This window comes from Daucus carota, chromosome 9 (assembly GCF_001625215.2).
Source record: "Daucus carota subsp. sativus chromosome 9, DH1 v3.0, whole genome shotgun sequence".
Classification (NCBI taxonomy): domain Eukaryota; kingdom Viridiplantae; phylum Streptophyta; class Magnoliopsida; order Apiales; family Apiaceae; genus Daucus; species Daucus carota.
This window is the reverse complement of record NC_030389.2, coordinates 4,525,801-4,538,007: the sequence shown is the minus strand read 5'-3', so window position 1 is coordinate 4,538,007 and position 12,207 is coordinate 4,525,801. Positions and strand designations below refer to the sequence as shown.

At 34.1% G+C, this 12,207-nt stretch overlaps 1 protein-coding gene across 2 annotated transcripts; it reads left to right on the top strand.

Moving 5' to 3' along the window:
- The first annotated feature begins 567 nt into the window (after nt 1-567).
- Nucleotides 568-11,262, top strand: LOC108200501 (protein EI24 homolog). 2 transcript variants are annotated; one of them, XM_017368675.2, is made up of 12 exons: nt 568-878; nt 993-1,058; nt 2,098-2,248; nt 4,786-4,838; nt 8,035-8,166; nt 8,286-8,349; nt 8,446-8,531; nt 8,631-8,713; nt 9,590-9,666; nt 9,818-9,930; nt 10,833-10,934; nt 11,046-11,262. In XM_017368675.2, exons 1-11 carry the CDS (start codon nt 640-642, stop codon nt 10,897-10,899), a joined length of 1,131 nt encoding a protein of 376 aa, XP_017224164.1. In that variant the 5' UTR covers nt 568-639; the 3' UTR covers nt 10,900-10,934; nt 11,046-11,262. The 2 variants fall into 2 exon arrangements, with proteins under 2 accessions (XP_017224164.1, XP_017224165.1); XM_017368676.2 differs by lacking the exon at nt 11,046-11,262 and having other exon boundaries at nt 571-878; nt 9,873-9,930.
- The last annotated feature ends 945 nt before the right edge of the window (nt 11,263-12,207 follow it).

Genomic DNA, 12,207 nt, shown 5'->3' with positions numbered 1-12,207 from the left:
ATTTTGGCAAGCCAACTAAACTTTTAATTTGGGTTACCTGATGCGTGTACAACCGGAATTGTATTGTGCAGTACTCACATTTAGTATATGCGCGCATCTCATAGATGCGTTTGTGGAACTAGATAGGCAGATTCATGTAAAATTGTTGTGTAGTTGGAGGTAAGTTTCATCGCATGCATTTTTCAAATGCCTGTATGTCCATTACTATATGCGCATGCTCAGGATGCGAGTTGAGTAGGATATTTAGGGCATCATTTTTGCCTGTTGTTATTTTGAACGCTTTCTCTCTAAAATTAGTCAAATAAGACCTTCACCCAAAAATATAACTTTAGTAACGAAGAAAATATCAATAATTTTGATATTTGAATCACGATGATGTTTTTATTATAACTAAGTACTCATATTATAAATCTAAATTGTGAATATATAAATTTCTAAAATCATTAATTACATCTCATTATACTTAATTTAATTTTAAATATCTGAACACAATTCTTCAAATAATGTTTTTAACAATAACATAACAACAAAAAACCTAAAATTCAGAATAAAATCACTCCGAACAACCTTGTACCAGTTGGCTTTTTGTCTTTATAAAAAACACCAGATTCCCCTTTACACAAACGTAAACAAATCCACATGATCAACGACTTGAAACTAATTTCGACTAGAACTAAGCAACCCAACACCATAATCCCACGATACATACACACATATACTTACATCAAAACTACCCAACTCTGGAATTTGGTCCTAATGGAGAACATGAAGCCTGTAATGAAAGATTTACAAAGAAAAGTAAAGCAAGCAGCTTTACTTTGGTTAGATGGGTTTAAAGAAGCTTGTTCTCTCCATAGAGTTGTTATTTACTGTCTTAGGTTAGTTTTCAGCAATACCAACAAGCCCTTTTCTTGGTTTTTGACGTTCGTGTGTATGTTCTGTGTATTTTATGTTTTAGTGTTTTGATGGTTTTTTTTTGTGCCTTTTTTCAGGTCAAGGGAGCTTATGATTAGAACTGGACAGTGTTTTTTGTTGAATGGGTTTCTTTTCTTAGGAAGGTCAGCTCTGAACCCTTCTTCGAAAAATAAAATTTGTGTGTGGATAATTATATGGTGCTGATGGTTTATAGGCATCATGATTTAGACCAAGAATTGTAGATGGGTGATTTGGGTTGCGCTGACTCGTGATTAGTAGTAATGTGAAAAGACTTGTAATTTATTTGTTTTGTGTGTGTTGTGTATGCGTGAATTCTTGATTGTATCTTGAGGACATTAGTTTTGTTGACTTAAAAGGGGCCTTACTTCAATATTTTGTGGTATAAGTATTGATTGTAATTTAGCAATAGGAACTGAAGGTGATCATTTAGCAATAGGAATTGAAGGTGATTTGACTAGGTATGCCGAACTGGTCCACTTCCCTTAAAGGTGTAAAGGACATTACTTTAATAGATATATTAGTTTAGTAAGAGCAAGTCCACGAATGTCGGAGTGATTGCCTTGTAAAAATTATAAAATACAGTGTCCTAGTAGGTTAGGACATCATTTTTGTACATTCACTCCAACAAATCTTTATCCACAAGCCCTATTATTAAAATACTAATATATTCGAATTGTAAGTGTGGAAAGTGAGGGAACAATAATATTTTATTATTAAAACTAAAATGAGGCTTGAGTGGGGCAACCTTAAAAATAAGGCAGATGAAAAATATCCTAGCAATTTAAGGCATGTCTAGGACACTGTTGGAGCTTTTATTTTTGTCGATTGCCATACATTTTGATTTAGGACACCAAATAAGGCACCTGTTGGACTTGCTCTAAGTATTGGTCTGTAGCAATAGTTTGACACAAACGGAGAAATTAAGTGTTTTACGCGATGACTCCATGCCTAATGTGTGTAACCCACAATTCCAACTGGTTTTAAAGCTCTTCTGTATAGTTGGTGCCAGTGCCTATGTTTGTCTAGACTAGAGTTTGGTAGAATTTAATATGGGGAGGATTTGCATGTTTTGGTCAAATTATCCTATATGATGCAAGAGAAGTTTTGTTAAAATGCAATTCTATGTTTTGAATCAGTTATCATTTTTGTACCATTTTGCAGTATCTTTGTTTTAAAATCAGTTATAATTCCAACTCTGGAATGGATTTTACCTGATCAGTGCCCACTTGTTGATTTTCAAGAACCCTGCTTGCGTGGCGACATTTTAAGACTTCATTATCTCTTGCGACTTGGACTCATACAAATTGTCTATGTGAGTATATCTGGTACCATATAATATTTTTTTTCTCCGGCCACATAGATTCTAAATTTCTAGCACTATCTTATTAATTATACATATGTTGCATTAATTATTTTTGGATTCTATTCAAGATGATCATGAGAAGTACTGCACAATTTTCCTTTTTGCGATGTAAGCACTCTCACACCCCACATTCAATCACACCATCACATTGTCCCTAAAGACGCTTGAACCCTCATTCTCCGACAAGAAGTGAGGGTTGGTAGCTTCCTTTCATGCAAGACCACTTGGCAAGGTGCAGCATCATTTTTGCTTTACTCTTTAGAAATCTCAAAGTAAAAACAGCGAGAGATATATAAACTATAAGGAACTAAATAGATATATTTGATAATGATATTAGAAATGCAAAATAATAACTTAACCTATAAGCTATTATACACAAGTCAGAATGGAAAACTAATTATATTGAAGATTAAAAGTCATACAACATAGCATAAGACTTAACACCTTTGACCTTACCTGGCTTCATCTCATTGGATTTAGACCATGCCTTTAGGAAATAGAAACAAAAAACTCATTTCCCAGTAACACAAGCTTCTTCTGAAAAAGACATGGGCCTCCTTCAGACAACTGCACAGACATTTGTTTATAAATTTTATTCAAGTTAAAAAAAACCTATGATGTTTAACAGAAGATCCCCTGCTGTCAAACCAATTAAAGGCAAAAAGCGCAGCGAAGCGTAAGGGGTCTCTTGTAGCTTAAGCACAAAGCGAAGCCTGGCTTTTATAAACAAAGCGCACTATATTAATGAATATGTATTTATTTATTAATATAACTGGACATGCTAATCACTATTTATAAAATCAAGGAAAAAACTAGGCTGATGTTTCATAGTACTAAGATATACTATTAAGTAAGTAAAATTTATATTTGAGCATCAATATCTTCTTTACTTTCAAAATAATCAAAATCATCATCAGCATTGGGATCAAGACGCTTATTCTGCGCAAACTGAATCCCCTCATTATGAAGATCTATATCCTCAATCTCATCAATAAGCTGCGTTCTAGATGTTCCACTTTTGAGTGCATTGCAAAGATTTGTAGTCGCTGGGAATTATTGGTGCTTTGTTGAGGATTTGTAAGGTTGATTGAGACGGCTAGGTTTTTCAGAGTGTGTATATGACTACAAGTTTAGAAACAAGTTTAGAACGTATACAGTGCTTGGTTTTAAAACAAGCCATATAATATAAAATATTGACTGACCTCTTAAAAATCATGTCCAGATCTAATAAAAACACCCTTTTACACAAAAGCACGCTTTTTATTGCTTTTTGCGTTTTGTGCTTCAGCATTAAGCGCGCAAAAAGCGTGGCTTTTGAATTTGCTTTGCGCTTCAGAAGAGAAAAGCCCAATAGGTGTGCTTATTGTCAAACTGTCAAAGAACATGTTTTGGATCCTGATTGGTTGTTCATCTGCAGCACATTACTTCTACTGAAAAACTCATATTGGAGTTAAAATTAAGTTCTCTTTAAGAAGAAGCCAACATATCTGAAGGAACACCTACTACTGTTATTTCTGTTACCCGGACTCTTCGATTTTGGCCTTAGACCCGTGCTGACCAACATGACATGGGTGTGGGTATAGGATCTGAGTCGGATCTTTCATATTGAAACCGGACACTTCATCTTGGAACAACTTAAGGTCAAAATGATATAAAAGACCTTGCAACAACTTGTTCGTAAAGAGCAAGGTCCATTTATGTCTTTTTTTATGTTATCCTTGCATAAGTTTAATTGGCAGAAGACATAGTTATACATAATTTTTAAGATGTAAAATGGATGAAGAACATATAAATTTTCTCTTATGTTGTTAAGCTTATATGCCAAGTCCCCTCACCCATGTCTGATTTGGACTCGCATCCAAGAATCCTAATTTTCAAAAATATAAGGATCTGACACTTGGATCCGCACCCGTGTCGGACAGTCGTACCCGAGTCCGGGTAACTTACTGTAAAGCTAAGCAGTTGCTTGTAAATATCATAGCGAGCAATGACATCAAATTCAGAAGAATAGAAATGATTTACCAGTTGTTAAAAAATTACCATTATCAGTGTATAAGTGGGATTCTGAAAATTACTGGTATAGAGAGTTAATATGTCTTTCTGAGGTTAAATTTCACTTTCACTTCTGCTTACTCTCCTGAACATTTTATACTATCTGTTTGGATACCATGTCTGTCGTTCAAAGTTTGTTAACATTGAAGTAACTTTTAGAGTGCAAAATGTGTATGTCAGATTTGAATTATTGCTTGCACATTTGCGTCCTAATATTTTAGCAAACCCACATTTCTGTTTGAATATATCAGAAACTACCCAGTAAGCATAACCATCCCCTTTTTATTTATATAAACGGCCTGAACTATCATACCAAAACTGTATATAATGTGAAAATATTACTGTGAATAATGATTTATCATGGATGGTGAACTGTGTTTTCTTGGCACTCAGAAGTAAGCGTCACTGACTATGTTTTATATTGATCTGTACAGGTTTTATGGTTTTACCCTTTGTACGTATTCAGCTTTATCCTAAGCAATATATGGTATTGTCTTTTCCTCCTGATTGTTCTACGTAATCTCTTTACACTATTTACCTCTTTACTTTCTTACTAAATTGTCTGTTATATGATTCTAAAATAAACAGAAGGGGTTCCTCTCCCTAAATGCCTAGTTCAAAGTGGACACATGCGAATTGTTGGAACATTATAAATTTGGTTGACCCAGGTCACTCAGCTGAGAATTTTTGTGTTTGTGTAGTGACCCTAAAATGTAGCTATGTAGCACCTTGCCAAATAACTGTCACCAATATGATAAATCTGCACGGTTTATTCACTTTATAGTTTTAAAATAAAATAATTAAAGGTCCTACTTTATAGGCTCAATAATTAAATTTTTAATATCATTAAGAGTTATACTTAAGGACTAGTGCTTAGCCTGTTCAGTTTTGTTTAGAGTACCTGCTATTCACCTTTAAGGTGTGTACCTAGGAAGCATGCACTCGGATACAGTGACACGGGACACGGAGATTAGCCAATGAACAAAGAGTCTTGGATACAATACTCGGCAAATAATATATATTTATATATATGTATTTATGTGTATATGTTCATGATAAGATTTGTATATGGAAAATACTTGCATCTTCATTCATAAATCATAAGTTGATAACAAGTAATCAAAGTTTCATTCTTCAAACTAATAAGTGGAAAACTAATAAAAACTCAAGAGATGCAAGTATATATAGTAAGCTCTCATTCATATTAGGAAAAAGAATAATGGGTTGGGTTTTTTCTAATTAGGGCGACTTAGAGGCGCAACCCCGGAGTGGGTGTCGAGTCCAATGCTGTTTTCGAATCGGTTATCCACCTGGCAACGCACTCGACCGAGTCGGCGCGAGTTGGACTCACATACAGCAGCCAAAATGAAGAGTGCTTGCTTCCTAGGCTTGTGTACCTACTATTCAATAGCATTTTGCGTACCTCAGCTTCACTTTCTCTGCAATGTGTGACCGTCCTTTAATTTTGTCTGAACTACAGAAGTATAGCTTCATGAACAAGAGCATCTTCAATGGGAATAGCTAACCACTTCCCAATCTGTAAATATAGTGAGCTATTTACAGTTATCTAAAAATTTAGCTAACAGCTCTTACCGTTGGAGTGGGTGATTTGCTATCTCATTATCTGTAAATGACCACCTTGTCAGCTTATTGCTAACAGATTTTACCCTTGGAATTGCTCTTAATAACCATAAACGTATATTGGATTGTGCAACTCGGTAAAGATTTTGATTATAGCCTGTAGCTTTTTACGATCTCTGATCTAACATGCTAATGAAGCTATCAATATATTGAACAAACACCATGTCAAGAAAATATCAGATCAAAAGAAAGCACAAGTCATATCATCAATTTTTTTTTTTGTATGAACATCAATAAAGCAAATGTCGTAGCATGATGAACTAGAAATCAAAAGTAATAAGTTTGCAGCATTACAGTAGAATGATGGCGTACCATCATGAAATGATATATAATCCTTGTTAAGACTGGACTATGCATTCACAGTAGGGTCAGAGAAGTAGCCCCAGACAACTAACTTTCCATGTGCATGTGAATAAAGAATTACATGGGAGGAAGGTGAACAATAGAAGAACTATTAGTTATGAAAAATAGTTTCATAAGGATGGCTAAAAGAGATGTCTAAAATAGAGTCTTTTAGACTGGTAGTGGTACCAAGGTGATATGCCTTCGATTGAAGATCTTGATTAAATTTATATTTTGCACAAGATTGAGTGATTGCGTGATTGAGTCGATCAGCACGGATGGGGAAACTCAAGCTTCCAACTCTTCAACAGGAACCGATTGAACAGGCTTCACAATCCCTACAGATACAGTGTCTGAGCATCGAGTCGTTGGTTATGGTTGAACCATATTTGGGGAGATGGGGGAAATAATGAGTATTTCTTGAGAGCAGATGTTCGAGAGGAGTGAACGAATGTTGGAGTCCTCTGAGTTGATTAAAGGGAAAGAAAAAGCTAGATCAAATAATGAGATGGTAGTAGTACGGATGTGACTAAATGAATCAATGAATTTAATTTCCGAGGAAGAAAACACTGAGATATATCCAGAGTTTTTCAGTCTGATAAACCTTGATGATTATTGTGTACATGCTATCTAAACTTGAATGGGTAAAGTAACACGAGTGTTACTTAAACCTGTTAAGTCAAATTTGATGATGCACACACATTGCAAAAAAGTGAAGCTTTGGTAAACAACATGCATTTATTGAATAGTAGGTACACACATTGTAATTAACTCTTTTGTTTATAATCATTGATCGAAATTATTATTAGCTTCTAACCAACTAGCCATCGAAGATATTGAGTTTACTAAGTGATAATGTCTTTAGATTGGTTGAAGTTATATTGCTCTCTGTACATAATAATATATCATAGAATCATGCTTATACTAACATTGTCAAGTACTGTTTTGTGTATGGTTTATGTTATTCTACATAAATTTATTTGGGCCTAAAGTATCTTAAAAATTAGTGTTTCTGAAACTGCGTTTACTTTTAAACATAATATATTAACCAGTTATATCTGTTAGGTGCTTAAGAATTGGTCAAGTCACTGATTAGTTGATAACTAGTTGGCAAGTCAGAGAATTGCACTTGACTTAGACGTAAACATTACACAATTTTTTAATTAATCACTTGTTTATATAAGTGATATATTAATATTAATATAACATCTTATTTATATCTAAAGCCGAACCTTAAAACCATTAGAATTCGCATGTTAACTTGCGGACCAGTTTTGATGTAATTTCACAATCAAATGTTTTCATTATATTTTGTAGTTTAGACATAAATAAATATTGTTATTTATCATCCAGACTTTTCGACTAGTTGACAACTAGGCAACAACTTGTTGCAACCCGACTAGCCAATTACTCATTGCAGATGACTAATTGCTCTAGCGGACCTCAATTGACTAGCTTTGGCTTACTGTGGCAACACCTTGGTGTCATCTTGCTGCCTTAATCTTAGTAGCTTGGTGCATTGTACTCATTTGAGGGAGAAGTGTAGAATATTTACTTAATTGTTGATATTGACTCATTTACCTATTTGTTGTAGTGCTTCAGTAGCTATGTCGATCATATTGTATTATTGTACTATAAGTTGTGTTATAAAAGTGTCCATGGACAAATTGCCTTTGTTATATTTGCTTTTATCTGTTCAGGTACAATGACATTGCAAAATATGGTTTTTTTGCAATTGAGATTCATGGGCCGGATGTCAAAGTATCACCTAGCAAAAACAAGTCATCATCTGACAGTAAAAATCTGACAGATAAATCAACTGATCTTGAAGGGTACACTTTTAACCTGTAGTTTCCAGAATATAGCTTCCGCTACTACTTTGCTATCACCCTTCTAAATATGAATAGTCTGAACTTTAGTGTCAAGTTTTATTTGTTTGCATATTTGGCAGGGTCATGATTAATATTGCAGAACAGGCATACTCAGTCCTCCTCTTGACTGTCTTTTTCGTAGAGGTGGAATGCGTTTAATTTTCCTTATGAGTAGACATACTAAAAAGAGCAATGGATTGAAGTGGAGAGTAACACTGACTACTCTTTATATGTGAGCAGGTTTATGTCACAGGATATATACCATATATTGGAAAGTTCCTGAATTTCCTGTTACTTTCGTGGATGTATGCCTATTATTGTTTTGAGTAAGTGTTTGCTGTAATATTAGTATATTACTATACTATTTCCTTCCAGTTGTATGAATCCTTAATACACATGTCTTGAATTATTTTTTAACTATTAAGGTACAAATGGAATCTTTCTGGGCGGAGTTTGAAACGAAGGTTAGACTTCTTCGAGAACAACTGGGCCTTCTTTGCGGGTTTTGGTAATTTTCTTAACTAGTTTGATTCTTTTATGTTTCATGATATACATGGTCACAAATTTTGTGAGGGATAGATTGGCTATTGAAGTGATATTTGTCTTAGATGTTGGAGCTAAGAGCACATTCATTCTTGTTGATTATTACAGTAATTAATACATAGACTCCACCGTGAATTTCCGGAGACTTGAACGAGGATACTTCTCAGGGCTCGCAATAAGTCTTTTCAAGGCCTAAGAGTATTAGCAATGCAAAGGCCCGTATTTTAATTTATCTGACCCCACTAGCATGCCAAAGTATAAAATGGACTTGGGTTAAAGTGCTCCAGCGCAAAACTATTTAAATCACTTTTGTGGCCCCACTGTCACTTATATTACTCCTTTTCAGCGAACTCGGTGAAGGAAAGTAGAAAAGAATAATAAATTATATGAAAACAGCGCAACTTTTCTTACCTGCTCCAATGCTAAACTCTCGAGACAGATCCTTTTCGCACTCGGGCTTGCGTTAGGCATGCTCTAATAGGCAGACATTGTGTTACTGGTCAAACTGTCACAAGGAATATGCTATACAAAAGCAGCAGTGTATAAGAAAAATCTAGTTGTAAAAGTGAAAACATTTATTGAAATCCATAAAGTATGTACTTGTATAAAGCAAATTATTGTGGAACTTTTGCATGATTAGAGGATTTGTTGTTTTTAAGAGTCAAAATTAAAATTTATAAACCTATTTTGACTTCCTCTAGCTTAGATTTATTCAACCTTCTGTCTTTGCAGACTGATATATATATATTAATATAAATAGGATCTTGTTGTTGCTTTTAGAGTCCTTGGGCTTCACATTTTCAGGTTTTTTCGTACTATAATTGCGTGATCTACATTCCAGGAAATCCATGTGTATTGGCGATATTCCTTTTCTCTCCTCTTGTCAGTTTTGGGGTTATGGCTATATTATATCCACTGGTAATTCCGCTCTCTCCTGGTCATCATGTTCTAGTTAAAATCTTTGCATCATTAACTTCTACAAGTTTTTCTTTTCAAGACTGAGTTTATAACTCTACAGAATGAGCATTTGTGTTTTATTCGTTGTTGATAATGACAAAGTGCCTTTTAGTTTGTACTGACGGCAACAGGCTCCAATGCTGACAAAGTAATTGATTCTCGAACAGAATGGCAAGGCTTGGGATTAGGAAGATTGCCAGTATTTAGTCTTGCAGATTATTTGTCGTAAGTTATTGCCTTGTCTCTATTCTTCTGATATATCAGTTTTGGTTATGCTGAGACGGAAAGAGATTTTACTAATCATCAACTTCGAAAGAAAACATTTCTCGGGAAAACTTTTGTAGTCTAGTTCCGTATATAATCAACTTGCAAGTAAATGCACATCTGCATGTACAACAAGCACTATAGTGAGCCACTTCACTAAGTTTATTAATTAATAAACAGTATGCTAGATAATTTTGTGTTTTCTCCCATATTCTTAGTGATTTCCCTACCAGTTTAATGATGTGTCATTTTTTTGGCTTTCTTAGCAGTGGCAAAATGAATTCATTTTTTTTGTTATTGATTAAAGTATGCTTTATCACCTCTCATATGTTGTCATCTACCTCATAGAGAGATATTACACATCTGTTATTAATGTATGGTAGTTTCCACCTGATATGGTCGTGGTTTTGGTGACCCGTTATCTTGTTAGTCTAATGTTGTGTTTGGTTGGGATGAATGAAAATGGACGGAATGCAATGAGATTTGAACTATAATTTAGTTGAATGTATAATAATTTCATTCCTTCCACCATTCCATTCCTAACACCCTTGACTAGAGCTCAAACCCTCCATTTGTGAAGGAATGCTCCATTCCTTATCATACCTATTTTACACCCAAATCTTATCATACAAAAATTGCACTCACTAATTTTTTTTAAAAGTCCTCCCTCCTGCACTCTATTATTTTCTTTTATATTTACTCATTCCAATTAATTCACCTCAACCAAACACAACATAAGTGGTTTTTGGGCTTACAACTGTTGCAGCTATTATTTGTAAAATATTTATAAGCTGTCCTTATTGTATTTTAATTATGCGATTGGTAGTAATAATTTTGCATGTTGAAAAACTCTCCTTTTGCAGGATACGAGTCCTGTCTTTTTTCTGGGAGCAACCTCAAGAGCAAAAGCCAGACAACAAGACACTCTGAATGATGTCCCAACGCATTGAACTACACCATATATGGTCTGCTGGTTTTAACAACCGAATTTAACTTCACTCTGTTTTTAGTTTATCTTTGATATGCTTTATCGTACTGAAGAAGTTGATCTCCGTTGCGTCTTGTTGAAATTTCAGCAATAGTGTTGAAGGAACTGATTTGCAGCAGCTGGAAAGACACTGTTATGAAACTGATTTGCAGCAGCTGGAAAGACACTGTTATGCATTTCTACATGTATATAAATCTTCTTTTACTAAGAAAGTAAATATGGAATGCAGTAACACTACACTTATATATAGTGAATTTTAGTGTCCTGTCACTTTTAGTTTATTATAATTTACTCTTTTGAAGTCACCTCTCCAGTTTTTTAGTGGATTAGAGTTATAATTAGATTTTGCCTACAAAATTCCTCATAGTTTATTTTGACATAATGTAATTTTATCCTTGAGAATATAAAGCGTAAAATGTGTTATGGCCAAATCTAGACAAAACTTGATGGGTCAGGTAAATGGCTGATTGGACTTAGCAGTACACGAACAAAAAAAGTTGCCCTATACCGTAGGCAATGTTTGCATGGGCGTGGCATGTACGGAGTAAGGTGTCATTTGTTAACGGGTGAACGCTTCAAAACTGAACTAGATGGGGCATTTCCTCTCGTTCAGTCTGTTTGTTAAAATCTTTTGAACCTGAACGACACCGAGAATTAGCTGGACGACTGGTGTTACGAAACTTGGTTGAACCGTCCAGATAGCAGATGCCCACGATCTTGAGTTTGCCTGATCTTCTTGTAATAAATTTTATTTATACTAATAACACAAAACTTTTGTTCATTAATAATTTTAAAATGAAAGAAATATATATTTTGCCATCAAAATTTATATATTAATTATAAAATTATAATAAAACATATAATAATGGTTGATAGTCACGACTAAAATAAATTTAATAAAGTGAACCACTATAAAATGAATACCTTAAATTTTAAAAAATTATACTTTCTCTATTTTTTAATATATGACGTTTTATTTTTGTCACACGCTTCTAAATGTTTTGACTAGACGGTTAAAATTTTATAGTAAACCACTATATATTAAATGAATACCTTAAGTTTTGAAAAATTATACTCTCTCTATTTTTTAATATATGACGTTTTATTTTTGTCACACACTTTCAAGTGTTTTGACGGGACAGTTAAAAGTATTATTTTTGTATGCAATCAAAATTTTAATTCACAAAACACGTCGGTTAAAAATAATAATTTTTACTATCGCTCAACCCACGTAAAAGTACGTGTTCAAG

Excerpts from the sequence above, each read along its gene's own strand:
- LOC108200501 (XM_017368675.2), top strand. The coding sequence starts at position 640 with ATGATCAACGACTTGAAACTAATTTCGACTAGAACTAAGCAACCCAAC. Across the intron at positions 8,167-8,285 it reads AAATCAACTGATCTTGAAGG|GGTCATGATTAATATTGCAG; the intron begins GTACACTTTTAA and ends CATATTTGGCAG. Across the intron at positions 9,931-10,832 it reads AGTCTTGCAGATTATTTGTC|GATACGAGTCCTGTCTTTTT; the intron begins GTAAGTTATTGC and ends CTCCTTTTGCAG.